This window comes from Pygoscelis adeliae, unplaced genomic scaffold, assembly GCF_000699105.1.
Source record: "Pygoscelis adeliae isolate BGI_AS28 unplaced genomic scaffold, ASM69910v1 Scaffold181, whole genome shotgun sequence".
Classification (NCBI taxonomy): domain Eukaryota; kingdom Metazoa; phylum Chordata; class Aves; order Sphenisciformes; family Spheniscidae; genus Pygoscelis; species Pygoscelis adeliae.
Window position 1 is genome coordinate 512,412 of NW_008824360.1, and position 19,397 is coordinate 531,808.

The following is a 19,397-nucleotide window of genomic DNA, read 5'->3' on the forward strand; positions in this document are numbered from 1 at the left end:
GGAATATAATTATTCCCAAAGCCAAAACTAGAAGATGTTACCCCTGTTTGAGTTGTGTAAGCCAGTTACTGCATCTTCAAAGGGCATCCAACATACACTGTATATTCTTGTACACTTACATTCATGAGCATGAGATACTGTTAAAGATGCACTTTTAAGTAAAGGCTTTAAAAAAAAGTCTTTAGAATCGGAGCTTTTAAAGAAACCACAAAGCAATCAGCTTTTGAAAGCTCTTCTGTCATACACAGAGAATGTCATGAATCACATGCACATTAGCAGATGTCATGTGCAAATCTACTGCAACACGAGGACAGACCTCAAGCACTTTGGCATCAAAAAGAAGTCTACATTTTAAGCCTGCTGCTGACAGCCATAACACTGTTAATTACAACTTACAGCTTATAGTTGTGGGAGTGTTGCAGAAAATACCAGAGCAATAAAATAAAAAGAAAATATTCTGCACCTGTTTAAATGCATGGAAAAACATATTTGAAACTTTTGGCTGAAGTATTTGGGTCAACAGTTACACCCTGTAACTGGTACTAGCTAAAGCACCATTTTAACTCCAGGTGCACATTGCAATACCAGAAAATAAGCAAATTAAATTATTTAATAAGCCAGGCAGGCGAGAGGCTTTGACATAATAGTCAAACCTGTGGTAGAAGTTAAGCTTTGAGCAGCTTTCAAAGACTTTGTGCTTAGCCTTTAAATATAACAAAAGGCAGTCCATCACCTTACGGTGTTTGCTATAAGCCACCTCAATGCAAAAGGAACAATACAGTTCTAATGTCCACTATCACATCCAACACGTGCAGTATCTGCGTTACAAGAAAAGTACATGTCTCTGTACTGAGGAAAGCAATACGCAGGTCTCACTGTAGATTTGTTTTTTTCTTTTACCAAACCTTACAGGCTCCCTAAAGAATTATTACTATACGACCACTCACTATCAGCTGATCATTTCATCACACTGATGAAACAACATAACTGACACTGTGGCCATCTTCAGATCTTAGGTCCTCCAGCAAAAAAACCAACCAAAACCCCATAGAACTAACAGCACTGAAGAGAATGGAAGGAAAATGATCCAAATTTTGTTTCCCCTTATCACACTAAATTCATTTGCAAGACCATTTAGCTTACTTTTATACCAAGGAAAGTACCTTACCTTACAGTAAGGTACTACAGCTACATCTAAGCATTTCATACTCCATACATATTTTCTAGCGTAGATATCAATAAACTGGAGTCAGTTTAAAAATTGAGTAGTTAATTTTCAAACAATTTGGGCAGGTTTACTTCCAGATAAGATGTGTAAAAAAATACTTTTTAAAAGTCATAGTTTTCGCCAGAAGCTACCAATAATGTATATTATTTTGAAAAAGTTGGATACCCTGCAAACATCCTTCCTATATCCACCTTAACAGAAAGCTGTTGATCCAAACTTTAATTCACAATATCATTCCTTGGAGTTTTACTAAATGCAGTAATGTTCCTCTATGTTTCAGCATAGATCAGAACTTAGTTTCCTAGGTCACCTTAAAGATAAAATCCAAGCTGCTAGCTTTTCAAGCAGGATTTGTGTTTTAACAATGCGTTTCTGCACACCCATTTTACTCTGAAGGAATATTTCCATCTTACAGAAGAGTAGCATGTTTTATTCCTGGGCACATCTGTTTCCTACTCTTAAAGTACACACTTTGTCTGCACTAAAAGTGTTATCAACTAAATTTATGAAACACTTAGGCACACTAAGTGTCTATGTAAATCTCTACTCAGCCCTTTAACAGGAAAGGGTAGGAGAAGAATGCATCGTGAGAAACAGTGAAGGGTCTGAGTGGCAAAGTAACGATAATCTCAAATGTCACAGTCTTGCATAAAATAAGAACTGACACTTTCTCATTTGTAAGTGATTAAAAGAAGGCAAGATTAATTTTTAAAAAAATTTATTATACAAAAGAAGATACAAACCCAGAAGAACTCTTCTACAGTTCTACGAGTTTTGTTCTTGTACTTCCATATGCTTTTCCAAAAAGCCAAGATAAAAAGGCTCATTAGTCCCACTTTCTTCTTACCAAGAGCATTGGAAAAAAAAAACCGTAGCTGCATCAAAATCTGTTATTTATTCTTTGTATTCCAAGAATTGCTGAAGTCTTTTCTTGTGTTCTGTAGACACTTGCACTGCACTAAAAACAACAAATGCAGAACGTAAGATTTTACATTAAATGTAATACACCACAAAAATAAAGCCTCATGCCAAAATTAAGAAATCAACAATTACACTGAAGCTAAATTTTAGAAAACCCAGCTGTATGGAAAAACCTACGTTCCAAGAAAAAGTCAAAAAAGTATATTAACCCTTAAAACTGTCAATTCTTAACCTCAACAGCTTCCACTACTAAGAGACACTTGTCCCAAGAAACCTAGCCTATTTCCTTACCTTTAAACACACACAAGCAATTGTTTAACTCGCAAGAATGATTTAGGTAAGAAAGAATCTCTTAAAATGATCTCTCCTGTATATCTAGCACTTCCAAACTGAGTAACATTTCATCCCCACAGGGAGAGATGGGCAGATAACTGCAGGAAGTTTCAGTCCCACATATTCAGAGGCTGAGTATGAAAGTCTGCCTGCTGCGACAGTAGCTGAGAGAGCACCATCAGACAACCAAGCAGAAAGGGAATTTGATTATCTGGACTCTTCATAGGATCCCCAGGATTCTCTGCCTACAGAACAGACAATTGTCTCTAGTTGATTTAATAAATCTTAGCTGTTGAAAAGAAAGTAAATGAGTGGTATTCCTGGACTGCTTCGAAAGAGTTCCTGTAAAGTCACAAAGAAAAATTGCCCAGAAATCTAGGAATAATAAGTTTCTAAGGGGGACCATATATCTACACAAGAATTTTCTAAGCTTCCACAAATCAAAAAATACTAAAATACCATGTTAGAATAATGACCTGAAGGGATTTTTGCCCTAACTTCCCTTTTCACAGGTCCTACAATAACATTAATTAAAACTAAATTTAGCAAGCAAGCATGACAAAGTTCTTACTTTAAGTGTTCTCCAAAGACAGTAGTTATCCGGTATAGTGCTGTTTTCAGAGATGCTCTAAGTGCAAATCGTAGCGTTTTGTAGGATGTGTCCACCAGACTTCCTGAAATCCTGGGGGGCTTGCTAGAAACATGAGGCAGTTTGAAATGTCTGTCTACAACCTGATTGAAAAAAACATAAATGAACTTGTTTCATCTGTTCAATTATTTCATAATATAACTAGCAACATGTTTATGTAAAATAAAGCAAAAAGAAAGTGCAAGTTCAGAAATTCCACCAAGACGCACAAAAATGTATTGGAGACTGAGCCTGACCTTGCATTTCCTGGCCATCAACATGAACACAGAACCACGTTCTGTGAAATGAGATTCTCTGTTAATAAGTCCTAAATGCTAAGCACAGCACACGCTGCAGTGGAAATACAATTCTGTCCTGTACTATGACTTGTTTCTTTCAGAAACAAGGGTATTGGCGTTTTTTCCCCCCCCCGGTGCCTGTTCTTGGAATAGATGACTTGCACTGAAGAACTTTAATAACCTCTAAATTCTTTCCAAGAATCTCCATTAAGGCAGTGTAAAATGATTACGTCAACAGGACACACATAGCCTTGGAAACAAATCTGGATTTTTTTTTAAAATACACATTACACAAACATCAGTAATTTGAGAGTAATGTCTTAGTATTAGTGGAGAAACACCACGCAGATCTTATCTCCTGTGATTTGCAATGTCTCCAAGTGCTCCAGGTTGCACGAGGAATTGTGTACAGCCAAATAGAGATGAAGTCCTAGCTATGCATAAAACATAGTATTATAATTGCTGCATCCCTGAAATAAGGTCTTTAACTGAGCACATAGTACCTTTTTTTTTTAAAAATCAAAACATTCCATTAAAAACATGCTTTCTACTTCTACATTTTAAAAAACTCTAACAAGGTTTTTATTCAGCTGTTTCATAATGCACATAGTGGCAACTAGCTGTTTCGTTTAGATTAACTGCAGAAGAGAAGCCATTTACAGTAGTAACAACTTGAATGTTATGACTGGTCAGCAATGTCAAAATATAGAATTAACAAAACTCCTTCTCTTCTCCTAAACTCGTTCTGCAGTAAGGAAAAGTTAATGGTTTTTACCTCCTGAAGAGTCAGTAAAGTATTCAGAATAGCTGGCAGTGTAGTTTGGACAACTCCAAACTGGTCTTCAGTAAAGGAGGCTGCTACCAAATGAGACAGACCTTTAAGAAAAAAGTTTGCTATAATTACTGAATTATCAACTTCTGAAACATTAACAAAGAACATGGCTTTGCCTGAAGATTCTACTAGTGTGGTGGAATTCTTCAGGGCTTACTGCAGCCAGATGACAGTTACCTCAGCTTTGGCTTGCTTCAGGACTAAACCAGTCACTGGTTTGACAGGTGTACAATAGTTTGAGGTTGACGATAATGCAAGAGAGATTATATATAAAATAAATTTTAAAAAAGCATTGGCTCCCTCTTTCCACTGCTCTGGAGCTGTACCTGACATCACCCAAGAGACAGGACCTATTTCACAATTCTTCCAGCCATACACAAACATTTCCAGATCACTTAACTTTCTTTGTTCAGCTTGTATGAGGAAAACTCTCTACTACTTTGAGGGAAACCTCGATTTAGCTTTAAACCCCTTCTCAGTTTACTTGTTTATCGTATTTTAAAAAAGTACAGCCTAGCCCTCTGCCCTTAGTTAAAACACAAATGGTATCTTCTGCTTTTCTGCAAACTGTATATGTGATTCCCATCTCCTGACTCTATACGTCCTAACTCATCACCTTCAATCTGACACGGCCTGGCATATCTGCCCATAAAACATACAATCTAGGACAAAAGATCACCTTTTGCACAGACAAATCTAATAAAAGATTCTATCAATACCAGTATTCGCTCATGACTTTGAAACAAACAAGAAAATCCCGTAGTGCAACCACATACTGTCATTGTTCTTTTAATTCTCTGCAGACCATCTTTTTCCATTTATTTGTTAAGTTACTACCTGAGTGCCTCCCTCCCTCAACTCTCCATGATTAACAGAGAGACTCAGAGCCTTTAGTCAGAAAAGCTGTTGTAAAGAGACATCATAAACCTGTTACTGGGAAAAAAAAAAAGTAAAAGTGATACATAGGTTCATGTGGGAAAGAAGCCACAGAATCAAGTTTAGGAATCTCTACCAAACAGCTGCAGAACATAAACTAAGAGATCTCACATGGGATCTCAAAACAAACAAGTGAATTAGACCTTTATTCATGTTGGTATCTGAAATGCAGTTGGTTTTTTGTCAAAATAGATTCAAAGATTTTTCTTCCATTACATTTATAAAGCACAGAGCCCCAGAAACCTGGAATCAGATACTTTTACTTGTAGTTTCATGAGCCAAAGTGGATCACCTGGGAATAGAAACTGCTTACCTTCCAAAGCCCAGATGTGCATTTGGGCATCAGAGAAGACAGCTTGGATGGAGGCTTCTGGGTGCTGAGAAGAAATCAAAGCATTCTGAGTGCACTTTATAAATATATCACCAAAATTGCAGATTTCAATTAAGGTATTACACATTTGACACAGTCATGTCCCTCCCCTCAGAGAAGACCTGCGAGGCTGACAGATCTCAGGGAATAATCGGAAAAATCTGATCTTTTAAGAAGCTAAAATTCTTTCTGTACAGGAGCTGCCCACAAAGCTATAGCTACGGTTGGGACTTCCAGAAAAGAAAGTATATTAGCTAACTAGTTTTCAAGGGCTAAATGGGCAATACAATTCCCCCAGGCCTATTTCATGATCTTGCTTGCTCAGCCTCTGCTCCAGTCTATAACTGGAGCAGAAAACACTGCCGTACGTGTAAGCATAAACCATTATCAGATACACAGAAAAGATCTGCACATAAAAATATGATCTCTACTTGCAGGAAACATTTAAATCCCTGAAAAATAAAGACCTAAAGTAGGGGGGGATGCTTCTGTAAAACTCAACGGAGTTGTTGTTCAATTATGCTAAGGGAAATACCCAATTGTTTTTCAGTGTAAATACTATGCAAATTTAGTTTAAGTGTTCAAGTTCACCTGAAAAGTAGTAGTAACATTAGCACCAATATTTCATAAGGAGAAATTCCCAACATTCTAGCTACCACCTCTCCCACAAAAGAAAACTGTAAAGAATTCATTTGGTACACTGACCTAACAAAAGGTAGCTAACTGAATTTTAACATCAACTAGAAGCCGTGTCATCTTACAATTAGTATACAGAGACAGTTGCATTTATGTTCTTAGTTGTGTTTTACTAGTACGTGATGCTTTAAGCAAAATGTAGTTTATAATCAGATGAGTTTAAACAAGTATTATTACTCTTTTTTATGCAGGTATGGGATATTTCTGCTATGAAAGTCATGGTAAGTACGAAGTTGTACTTACAGAAACCCTTAGATTAAAAGAAAGGTTTTTGAACCATTACTGTATGCAAAAGGTACATAGTGCCACAGCAGAACCCATACGCTCATGCATTTCTAGTCCATGCCGCTCAGTCACAAAACAGAAGATTGTGATTACCTTGCTGAAGAAATACATTATCAGCACGCGTTTTGACAAAAAGTTTTTTATCTGGAAAGAAACAAAAGATTAAATACAATCTGTATTTATCTGAAGGTATGCACAATTGGCCCTCTTCAACCCTTCTCACAGTATAAAGGGATTAGGGGGTGGGGGGAAGGATTTTTGTTATGTAAGCTAATTGGAGAAGGAAGTATTCATTAACAAAAAAGGAAAGTTCTTTCAGAAGAGAGAACACCTAAGCTGCACTGGCTGTAACCTATCTGTACTGCAACTTTTACTCTACCTGTTCTTGCTTGTTCTGAAGCCATGTGTAGATAAAGTTTGGTTGTACCGCCTCACTGCCAACTCTTGCAGCAGAGAGCACTGGGAAGGATTCGTGGCGGGAACCATTCATTTGCAGATCTACAAGAGAATACAGTATCTTCAGAAAAACTGGTTGCTGTCACTTTAATCCTCAAGATACAGATCTCTATCGACATGCCTACTACACTTATGACTACAAGGCTAAAAACAGTGCTGTGGAAAAATCTCTACCTGAACCCGACGTCCACAGCTTTGGTCCCCTTCTCACAACATGAGGACTTTGGACTGATCCATGCCAAGGAGAGTTTACATCCAGAATTCCCATCTTGCAGTTTAAAGCAGGTGAGCTGAAAGGCGAACCAACATCAGATCCAGGCGATGTCTTTAGAGGCATTAGGGATGATTTAACCAGTGAAGACATGGAGGCTCTGGGAACGATATTAGACCTCTGTGACTGGAAAGACATGTCTTCTGTCACAACAGCTCCTAATGACAAAGAACACGCTGCATGAAGACAAACAGGCTGGCACATAGGAAATAAAAGACGGGTTCGTTATTTGATTGCTATTTCAACAACCTCTCTATCATTAGAGCTTTTATTAACGGACATTGTTTCCACCGTAGTTTTGTGAAGAAGTACACGTCCACATGAGCATGAAGTGTTTTAAAAGTTTATCAGTTTAAGAACAGCAAGTGATGAGAAGGATCCTTGTGGATTTATTTCTTTTTCTCCATTTGCTAGCTAGCATTACTATGCCCTGGTATATATCTACATAAAGTGTGCTTTTAGGATTAAGTACTAGAAAAAAGGCTACCTATAGAAGAATGGCAATTCTTTCTGATTCTGCTTGGTATGTAAGAAAAGACACGTCAGTCACAAAATCCAAGGAACAGCAGTACTAGAAGAAATTCGCCTCTGACATACCAACAGTCCCCTGCGGTTCCCAGGGCACTTGTAGCCTAGGCACTGACTGCTAAGGGATTCAATTACCTGGCACCCCTCGTGCTAACACAGCTCTGCTGCCAGGAATGATGTCTGGCATGTAAAACACCCGAAACGCTTGCAGGCTGCACACAGCTCAAGAGTCAGACTGGCTTTTCTTATTCTACAGTGGTATCAGTGAATCACACAAACATATTCCAAGTCCTCACAACAACAAAACAAAAACTAATTTTACCATCTTAAACTAATCGTAAGAGCAGCTACGCAAATTACAAACCATCTCTTGGCAAGACTTAAGCTCTCCCTGTAGTAGGTTCAACCACTTACTAAAACTGTAATAATTCGACTTTCATGCAAGTGTGGAAAAAATACTGTATTGAACATAACATCATGCAAAGTAAACAAACACTAAACACGGTCCTTCCAAGTTTTCTAGTTATTTTGGGATTATTTCAACGAGAATACCTAAAGTAAAACTGGGGGAGAGACTTTTTTTGTTTGCGTTTATTTGCAGAAAACCCTGTGACTCATTTTCCCCATACAACTTAATTGAGACTAATGGACCTATGTAATCTATTGGTACTTTCATGCGTTGCAAACTATTATGAGCATTTCCTCACGTACCTGGAGTCTGTGGAGATACTTTCAGCTCTCCTGCTGGCTGCTTTGCTCTCCCATTTGCTGCTGCAGCTTCCTGCTGCATGATCAGCCTCTGGGTCAGATCACTCAGAAGACTCAAACACTCCCTTGATATTGCAGTCCAGTTGTGCGGGTGCCCACCTAGCAGTACGCACACAAAAAGGAAGTGCAGTAGGTATGTTTAACCCAGATGCTCATCCTTGTATCTATTCTGACAGTGCCCATGTGCTCTCAGCATAAGCTTCAAAGATTATAGTACCACTCCATTTCTAAAAAGACACAGTGCGCTTTCCCTGTGACAGTTTATTTGTACGAGGAGGAAGATGAAAACACAGACAGACTCTATCCTCCTGTAAATGGATAACTCTAAAAAGCCTTTAGTGAAACCCACTAAGCAAGCGGGAAAAACAGGCAGTTCGGCCCATCAGATCTGAAATCACTAAACAACTAAAATGAACAAAGTAATATCAATGGTGACGGCAAACAGTTTTGAAGTAGTACAAACACTAGAATTCCTGATGAGGCGTAACAAAAAGTTCCTGAAGGCTTTTAAGCAGTTTTAATTGACCTTCTCTGCCGTATCTTTGTATATAGCAAGAGGCTTGAATACTAATTGAAATTATAGCCATAGTTTGCTTTCACAACTCTAGTGGTGACTCACTATTTATGCTTGATTTCACCTCACTCACATCGCAACATTAGGCTTTCATACCCGTCTGTTAGATTATTCAGTTTGGACTATTTGACTGGTGGTGTCAAGAGGACCCTGCTTTCAATACCCTAAGACCTGTGTTTCCTCATGGTTGTCATTTAAATCAAACAACAGGCACCAGAATGTGTTAAGTTTAGTAGATGAAACAATATGAGTACAGATAACTAAGCATCCTGTTGGAAAAGGCATCACAGGGATACTTTTACTTATGAGGCCTTCTGGCCTACATAGCATGCGTCACAGCATTAAACAACTTCTAAAGGCATTTGACTAACGCTTTGAAAAGAAAAAGAATCAATATGAAATAGTTTTCATAATTACCTGGCTGACTAAGGCTAAAGACTTCCTGTCGTCGAACAGGAGAATATTGGGAAAGTAACATCAAGTCTTGTAAGGCTAAAAACTACAAGGAAAGGAAAATGTTTTAGTGCATGCAAAGTCCAATGTATTTCCTTAAAAAATGTAGTTATCCATACAAAAGCAATCCCTAACAAAGAATGAGTTCACACAGACCAAAACCAGCCATGTAACAGAAGAAGAAAGAAGGCGAAGGACTGCACACATCCCTAGAACCATTCTGGATAGGGCTGCTGAGTTAGTAAGAGCTTCAGAGAACTTTACCGGTAAGTCATTTCTTTGGAGTTAAAGAAGATCTAACACCATTTTTTTATCTTAACAGCTAACAGCTCAGACAGAAAGAACCTACGATGCAAAAGAAGTTTAAGGAAAGAACTGTTTTTGCAAGCCAGAGCTTAGCTACACAGTATGCCATACAGTACCGGACCTAACACTGCTTTTTCATGTGATTAAGTAGTTAATGTGGCAAACCAAGAATAACCAGATTTTTCCCACTATGCAAGACACAATTATAAATTACACACTTTAGTAACGGCCAAGATTATAAATTAGACTTCCTCTACCTTTAACTGTGCTGTGCTCGACTCTTCCCCACCCATCCTTTGACAGTGCAGCGAAGCTTAAAAAAGGATTCAAATGATTGCAGCCTATTATATCTCCAGTCTTATCAGAGATCTGTGTAATCAGTAAATGTGGATTTTGCACGTGCAGGAGAATATTATCTTCATTTACATAATACTTCTTACACGAGGTCTCCAATTTTTAAGTATTATCACCAGTAAATCCCATTAATGATTACCATACTCAGACCAAAATTACTCTCCTTTACGCACAGATTTTAAGTAGCTTTTTAGTATTGTCTTTTTAAAAAAAGAAACCCAACTTCCAACATAAATATGGAAATAATTTTTTCATTTCAAGAGAGAACACACACATAAGAACTCAAATATAAGTAGCAGGGGCAAAGAATTAAGAGCATACAAAGAGATAAAACACCTGTTTCTGTGACAAAGACTCAAAGTTGAAAGAGTTAAAAAACCTGACTGTCACTAACCTTCTGTTTTAACATCAGTACGCACTAACATACTTATGCTGCAGACAAATAGATCTTACCTCTGTCTTCAGCTCTAAGTAACACAGTGTGGGGAGCACCAGCAGATGTCACTACTAAACAAATTTTCACCATTAGGTGTAACTGCCTCCTTGAGTGTTCTGAGGCAGCTTTTTAAAGAGCTAAGCACCTCTGTTAAATAACTGGGACCTAGAAGGTCCGATTGCATGCTTTGAGAAACACCTCCTCAGCACACACCTAGCTGGGAAGATGGTGGGAATTCAATTACCTTTATAATGAGGGGAGGGTTGCTGTTTAAGATTTTAGGCAGGCACTGGTCTGTCTCCTCAGCAAAAGTTGGCTGGACAGGAAAATGATGTGTCTAAATATAAACATCAGAAGTTGTGTTACACCACTTGCTTCAACTTACTGTAAACTAGCCTGAAATTTCTAACATAGGAACAAGAAGACTTTACTCTTTATGTTTAAAATGGAGAAATCTTAGAAAATCCAGGTATCTTTATCTTCAAATACCTTCCAAGTACCCATATAATTCGTAGCTGGGGGCATCATATCATTACGAAAAGAAATTCCTCTAACCACATACCCAGGAAAAACTAGTGACACCATATTCAGAAACAAGACTGAAATCTGAACTGTAATGTCGATCTTTAACAGCGTAACCACTCTGGTGAAGAACTCAGGGTTCTTTTACCAAATAACAAAAGATTTTTTTAATTCTTCTTTTGCACTGTTTCACTGGTAAACTAATGAATTCTTATTTTTATCATCATGATATTCATATTCTGTGTTTTAACAGAATTTCTGTTCTTGTGGCTGCAACATTTAAAACATAAATAGCAGTGCTTAAATTGTATCAAACATTGCATCTTTTTAACACTATTTAACATGGACCAGTTTGGGCACAAATTACCTGTAGTTTTGTGTTACTGCACTCATTTTACATTTCATAGCTTTATTCTCCATTTCCAACTGCAAAATTGAAATTTGAGGTAGAAATTGCTTTCAAAGTGTTAAAAAAGTGACTTCATGTGGACAAAGTTTACAATTTCCTTCCTGACTTTTCAGTTAACACTATGCAAATATTTACAAACAGCTTTGGAAGTTTTTTAGCTCATTTAAAAAAAAAAGCCATGTGGATAAACAAATCTTTTGTTCAACAGTCAGAAGGGCAAGGTCCATTTTATACCTTCACAGCTGGATATTTTTTTTGTCTTCCACCATTTTATAAGCAATAGAATAATTACAGACATTGACACATAGTGTTCACTGGTGTTTCAACTATTGTCTTTTGAAATAGGTTGTTCACACCTCAGAGCTGTTGTTGGAGCCATCTACAGATTCGACACATCGTTACATCAGTCATGCTTGACTCATTGTTAATCTTTTCTCCATGCAGACACAACAACTAGACCTTTTTAATTAAAGCTAACACTCCAACAAGCACTGTATGCCATTTCATCCCATAAGAGTGTTTTGCCAGGATTTAAACCTCGCTTTTTTTTTCCTACTAATCTGCAGTCTAGTAATGTTTTCAAAAAACAAACAAAAAATCAAGTTAGATGAACAATGTTTTCCTCTGTATTCTTACAAGGAAAAATCTGGATTTGTCAACAAAGATCAAGTCTTCTCCAATTCTTTGTTGGCAAGACTTTTTTTTCCTCTCTCTCTTCAATCATGGTCTCACATTTATTCTAATACGATTCATTACATATTAAACAGTCTTTTTTTAGCCATATTAATTTGTAACTTTATGATTGAATGAAAAAGCACAAGTGTCTTAATTCCCAAGATTGCTTGAAGTCTATTTTAATACTGCAGCCTGAATTAGATTAACATGTCTCCACTTTGGAGAACTGTGTACTTTGATAGTTCGCTTAAATTTGAGATTTCTAGAGCTTAGCTCACAGAAAAATTGACAGCATTTTGCTCTCTTTCCTATTGTAAAATTGGATTGAGTACTATGCAGTTTCTGGATATTATCTTCCCATGTAACCTGTAGCTGTTTGTCACAAGTCTTCAGCTAGTCTCACACTCAAATACAAAATCATTGCATGGAAAGACACGCAGAGACCAAGCTAGTAAGCTCTGCCAGACACATATGGGCCCTACGCTGGCTCATCTGTCTTTACACTTAAAGAGGACAAAGAACACGGTGTAGACTCCGTGAGGCACAAAGCGGTTCTTTGATAGGGTGGCCCCAACAGCATCTGCACGGATTTAGAATCAGATAGGAACAGGAGAAGGGGGACACGAAAACAGAAGTAGAGGAGTAAGAAGAGGAGGTGGAAATAACAAAGCATTAATTTTGTAAGCAGCACAGGCTTGTCTTGCTATAAGGAGAGAAAGGGAAGGTCAGTTAACGCCCAGGCCTCTCTTCGCTGTTCAGTTATCAGATATTATCTATAGTGCATGCTTTGGAAATTCAAAATTTCATAATAAGTTATTTCCTAGTAAAACCACTTTTGAAGAGAAAGTATTAATCTGTGAAACACTGATGCACAAAAAACCCTTTAGCACTGTCACTAAGTACTAACCTCTGTAGCATAGATTTTGAAGAGTAACCATGCAATGTACCAGGTAATCAGAAGAAATACGCCACATAACCAGGCATGGTAAAACAAGGAGAGATCCAACAAGCCAGTCAGAGTGTCAAGAGGATGCAATTTACTGCAGGTAAAACAACCAAGAAGATATAAGTATTTTTATTATGGAAGATGTCTATAGTAAGCTGTTACACTAGCAATAATTGCAAGAATAAAGTTGCATTTTTTTGCAAAAACAGTTTCTTAAAGATGTTTGAGATACCATTTCTTTAATTTTTCAGTAACGTGATGAAATGAAGAAAAATTAATGAAATCAAGGAAAAAAGAAATATGCAATAAATAACAACTACAGTTTTAGTCAATTAAGGTATTAAGACTTCAGCTTCCCTATTTTAAAACAAATGGTAGCCATGTAAAAATGAAGATAAGCCCCCCCAAAACACAAAAAAGCAGATAAAACACATTTATGAGATTTGGAGAGTTTTGCCTTTCTAATATTTTAGAGACTTACAGAGATGAAGGAAACTAAAGAGGATTTCTTAATGACTATCGACAAGATGGTTCCCACAAGGGGATGTTGGCTGCTTTTGGATCCATTTCAGAAGTACCCAATGCTCCCCATGTTCTGTGTGAGGAGGCAAGGAACTCAGTCCTGCTACACGCAAAGAACCAGTTGCTAAGCTGGACTTCTTCAGCAAAGGGAGCTGTCAGCCATATTCTCCTGCATGTTTTCAGCCCCATGTACTACCTACCTGTCTATATGAAGATCCATCGTGGTACTTATCCATGCCTTTGGGATATAACCTAGGGGATCAAAAAGAAACACTGAAACAAATATGACACTGCAACACACATACACAATAGACCAAAGAGAAGACAAAAGTAGAATGCATGTATAGGCAAGAGACTGGTCTTGTAACATGTGTGCACCAGGAAACAATCTGCCTTTAGGGTTTTTTTGGTGGGTTTTTTTTTTAAGAAATAGAAACAAGAGAATGAAAAAAGGCTTCAGGCCAGCAACTATACATTGAGAGATGTAGACCTTATCTCTTATTGCTAGCTTCTCAGCACTGAGTTATTTGTGTTTCTTCACTAACAAGAGGGTTAATAGTAATTTAATATTAATTTTCACTACAGCTCAGGCAGCAAAGTGCTTTTAAAGACTTAATGGAAACTGATATAGAACCATCACAGTTCTAATTTATCCCCTAATGTAAATAAAGTGGAAATAATTCTAGCATATTTTGACATCATTTAGGAGGATAATTACAACCATAACAAAAAAAATCCTGATTTTTAGAAAGGCCAGTGCAATCATCTTCATCAGTACCGATTTTTTTTACCATAGTTTTAAAGACCAAACTTCATTTTCATATGGGAGGGAGCAATACTGCCTTTGTCTCCTCAGCTTCCTCCAAATAACATAAAGGGCACTCGAGAATAAAGCCAAAGTGCTAATTTTTATTTAAAAAATAGTGAAAATATAGCAACATTACATATAGTGAAGTCATGCCCACTGCTGGTATGTCAGGTTCAGTTCTGTGACGCTACATTCCCAATACCAGGCAGTGGAAGGAACAGTCCAAGGCATGGAGATGTTTATCCATGTTAAAAAAATATTTGGGAATATTTAAAGAAAAAAGGGAATATAAACTACAGACTAAACCAATTTTTTTAAATTGCATTGTGTTTTCAGATTTATAAGCTTTTTGCCACAAATCAGGATGGGTATGTGAACAGTGGCCCAGAGCATCAGGTTCTAAAATGTACACTTGTTTTGGTACAGTGACCAAACACAGACTTCAGGTTAGAAAACTATTGTTCCCCACTCCCTTCTCCTTAGAATAACTGTCATCTTCTTATAATGTTATCAGCTAGACAATAAATTCTTATAGAAGTTGTTAATCTCTTTGGAGAAGAGACATTTCTCATATGCTAAACAAGCTACTGTGAGGCTGTAGGAATTGCCATCATATGAATATTGGCGTACAAACCCTGTGCGTTTTCTTACTGTTTTAGAGAGGTGTTAGATCTCTTTAAATGAGTCTATGTGCCTTCAGCAAGTTACCTGGAAGGCTGAAAGATAGTGTAACAGGCCTGACTGATTAAAAATAGTTTTCAAAATACAGGAATTAAAAAAAGAGAATTTCAAGAACCCTTACCAAAAAAGTAATACACAACACAGAAGTTTCTAACAAAATACAGCGATTCCACACAACCGTGTTTAACGAGGAGAGGCAGAGATCTTCTGAAACGTAAGTACTTGTATTGCTAAAAACAAACAAAAAAAATAGTTTAGTATTTCGCATTCAGAACAAATCAATGAAATGGTAAAAAAATAAAAAAAGGACAAGGTACTTGAAAACCTGAAGTCTAGATGAATTAAATAAATTAGTTTAAGGCAATTCCAGGTGTTACAACTACTATTTATTGTCCCGATCTCTTTCTGCCATTTTATAATCATCTCTAGTTCTTGTCCCTTTTCCTACTTGTAGCAGTATGAAAATGGAGGATGGGCTAAATTGGCTCTATAAACAGGGGAACAAACTAGAAGAACACCGTCTAATGCAAAATAAACAAAAAAAACCAAAGAAGGCATATTTAATCTACTAGATTTCATTTAGATTAGAAGTGTTCCATTAAAATATAGGGAAAATTCAGACAAGCATGAGTTGCAGAGTCAGTAATCCTCCAAGCAGCAAAACCAGTTTAACACTGACGCCTTTCTCCATACAAACAAATTATGTGTCTTTCCAAACAACTAAAGCAACCCATCTGACATTATATGCAAATGAAACCAAAGTGATTTAATATTTTACTTGCCTAAGTTGCATTAAAAAAAAAAAAGACAATTAACAATATTCAAATAATAGAATTTTTAAAAATACTACAACTACAGCATTGCCAAACTGATGCTTGGTTTGCTGATAAACTGAATGGTCATGACTTAAACATTTTCTACTAATACAACCAACCTTGTTTAAAGATACTTTTTGCCAAATTGGTTGGACTTTGTAAATCTGGGAATCATGCAAAGTCAATAGCTGTTATGAGGCTACAGCAACAGAAGAAACATTTTTAAGATGATGTTTCACAAGCCACTCCTCACCATTTTGCACTGGTACAGATTTCTGTAGAACTGCTAGAGCCCCCTCCAAAGGAATTAATGGAATTTCAGTTTCCATAGCACTACACACACGAACAAGCTTTGGATGTTGAGCTTTAAGCAAGATTTAATGTGCTATTTAGACTTTAAGTAAGCTGGAACCCAGTTACAGCTGATAATATGCTGCTTTTTTTTTTTACTCTCAAGATTTTCAGCTTTCCCTTATTGTCAGTTCCAGGAGTTAATATTCAGTTTGTGTATATTGTCTCTTTCCTGTAGTTCACCTTCTGCAATGGTCCACCTCAGACCCTGATGCCTTTTAACGGGCATCAGAGGGGTGTAAATTTTATAGTCACAGCATCCCAGGTTTCTGTGTTCATTTGAAAGGAGTTGAGCAGGAAGGAGGAAGATGAACACCACCAGCATTTAAAGCTAACTGAGCGTACACTTTATTAGCGAAAGCATGCCAACAGACAGCTGCTACTGCCATATTAAAAAATATAAATGATCAAGGCTTTTTTGATCACTGTTTTACTTAGACGTGTCTTCTGCAAAGGTATTTAAACCTCTTACCTGTATGATTGGAAATGGCAAATAATTCATATTGTTAATAAGATACAAAAGACTATAACTGTATCCCATGAAAGCTCCAGAAAGTAGAAAAAAGAGGTGATACTCATTTAGGCACATCTGAGGAACAGCATCATCTAGGCTAAAACAGAAAACTTAGAATAAATTCTGAGTTTAAAAAAAAAAAAGTCATTCTAGCCTTAGGAAGTTCAAATCAGAAGTTTGATTTTACTTTCCTGATCGGTACATATGATGATATCTCAGTAATTTTTTTTCTAAAGTAGGAATCCCACCACCTGTTTTTGTAATTTATGCATGAGGATGCTTCCAGTATTTATGAAGTATGTCACATTAACCAGAAGACCAAGACTTAGTTCAAGTGACAACCAATTTGTCACCATTCAACTTTCCATTAAGAATCCTGGAAATTTAGTTTTTCCGGCCCAGTTATTTCTCTGTGCATTTTAACATTTACAAAGGAGAGTATTTCCTATCCTTTAATAAAGATATCAACGTATAATTGCTTATTTTTGATAGCATTCGAATTTTAGTTTTTTGTTTGAAAGAAGCCATCAGTAAATACATTTTACAATGAAGTTCTTCGCATAATTTATCTTTAAGACACACAAATAATTACCTTTCCGAAGGCGTGCAGGGCACAGCAAGAAACTGGAACTTCCCTTTTGTCATAACTGCAGCGCACCAGGCAACCAACATTCCCATTACAGCATGAACAACCGAATGGATAACTTGCTGAGGGTGAATAATTTTTCCGATCAGTGCTATTCGAGAGCACGGTATGGATGGCACAACTGTAAATAAAAGCCAAAAGTGAATTTTCAGTTCTTACTAATAAAACCCTGCATTAAAAAAAAAAAAAGAAAAAAAAAACATTGTCACCAAAGAACTTTTTACAGTTGGAATCAGTCACTGAATGGTAAAGAAATCAATGAAGCGGCTCAGCTAAGAGGGTCTCAGCCATGAGGTAAGCAGGAATCTGGGATGATTTACTTAAAAATAAGTAAGCTTTGCATATTGTCTATATTAATGTAAAAGGAAATCTACCAACGATAAGTACATCAAATGTAAATACAAATCTCTTTAAATGGTCATCCTATTTAATTGGGGTATCACAGACAGTTCAGCAATTTACATAACCCACCTGCATAAAATTCAGCGTTGAAGATGCTTATGACTAGTATCACCACAGACATAAGGAGGATACAAAAGATGACGTAGGAAGTATATAAATCATTGAAAGAATCTAAAATAAAAAAAATATATATAATCGCTCAGAAGATCACAGTAACACAACAGTGACACATTACGTAACAGAAGAGAACACTTAAGCAGTTAGCAATAATGCACTAAGTGCATAAAGGGAAGTAATGTTCAATGGACTCTATAATCTCGTACCAGATCTGCCCACCAGCTGCACAACATTTCTGCACAAAAGCATATTTACATTTCACAGAAACTATTTTACACCTTTATAACTGTTTTTCTCACAAGTGAGCACTTGGAAAACAACTCAGAAAAAAAAAAATCTTTCAAGGTGAATTAAACTGTGGCTCAAGTAACACAGCTTCCCTTCACTTAGTAAAAGCCGCAATCATACAGCCACACTTAAAAGGTAAGAAATTTCTTACGGAGTAAATTGCTTTTGATTGGTTCTTTTGGGCTTTTGTATTTTCAAAGGGGGAAAGAAATCAAGTCTCTCTGCCTGGAGCAGCCAAGCGATCACAGATATCAAGCATCCATCTAAACATCTCTCAATATTCCGCATGTGCACCCGAGGAAAAGTTCTTCTCGCCATGCAGAGCGGCTATTTCAGGAATTTCGCTTGTGATTCAATGCGCCAAAGTTAGAGGAAACTTAAGCTCTTTATGCAAACAGCAGCTGCACAGGGCGGAAAGGGGAAGTGTGTCTTAAGTGTGTCTAAGTAAGTGTACTTAGAACAGACAACTAAGTCGCTTAAACTAACTTCTTCTCTGACCTTGCAACAGTTGTTTCTACCTAGGGAGGATTATGGCTATTATGGTTATAAGCAACACAGAAACTCGCATTTCAAAGCCTAAAGACCATTCAGAAACACACAAAGTAGAAACGTAACACAATGCCACAGGCAGTTCCCATTATCTGAGACTGAGCCCGAAACAACAGATAGGGGGAAAAAACCCGCAAACACAAACATGTGACTGAAAATACAAAAACATCAAAGGGCACCTTGTCAAATATGGCAGCAGAAACGGTTTTATTTTACAAACGGATTTAAAATATTAATATCGGGTCGCTTTATGTGACAGAGCACCCAAACAGCTCCTGCCACGACCGCAAGCAGCTCCGAAAGGCAGGCGAAAGCACGTATCGACGCACTCTGTGCTCTGCTGACACAGACAAGGGCCAAGGGCCCCTCGGCAGGCGGTTCCCGGGCTGCTTCCCTCCCCACCGCCGCGGCTGCAGTTCACAGCACGGCGCACGCCGCATTTCACGGCTCCCGCGCCCGGCCCCGCCCCCGGACCCCC

The 19,397-nt window shown here is 37.4% G+C and overlaps 1 protein-coding gene across 1 annotated transcript; it reads right to left on the bottom strand.

The window, feature by feature from the left end:
* Positions 1–2,102: 2,102 nt before the first annotated feature.
* NDC1 (NDC1 transmembrane nucleoporin) lies at positions 2,103–18,086 on the bottom strand. Its single transcript, XM_009319787.1, has 16 exons — positions 18,035–18,086; positions 17,510–17,684; positions 16,876–17,014; positions 15,359–15,467; positions 13,949–14,000; positions 13,188–13,320; positions 10,919–11,011; positions 9,543–9,624; positions 8,495–8,650; positions 7,159–7,413; positions 6,908–7,026; positions 6,622–6,672; positions 5,491–5,554; positions 4,185–4,285; positions 3,054–3,214; positions 2,103–2,186 (listed from the first exon to the last, which is right to left on the bottom strand). The coding sequence occupies exons 1-16, from the start codon at positions 18,084–18,086 to the stop codon at positions 2,123–2,125; spliced, it is 1,806 nt and encodes a 601-aa protein (XP_009318062.1). The 3' UTR covers positions 2,103–2,122.
* Positions 18,087–19,397: the final 1,311 nt, after the last annotated feature.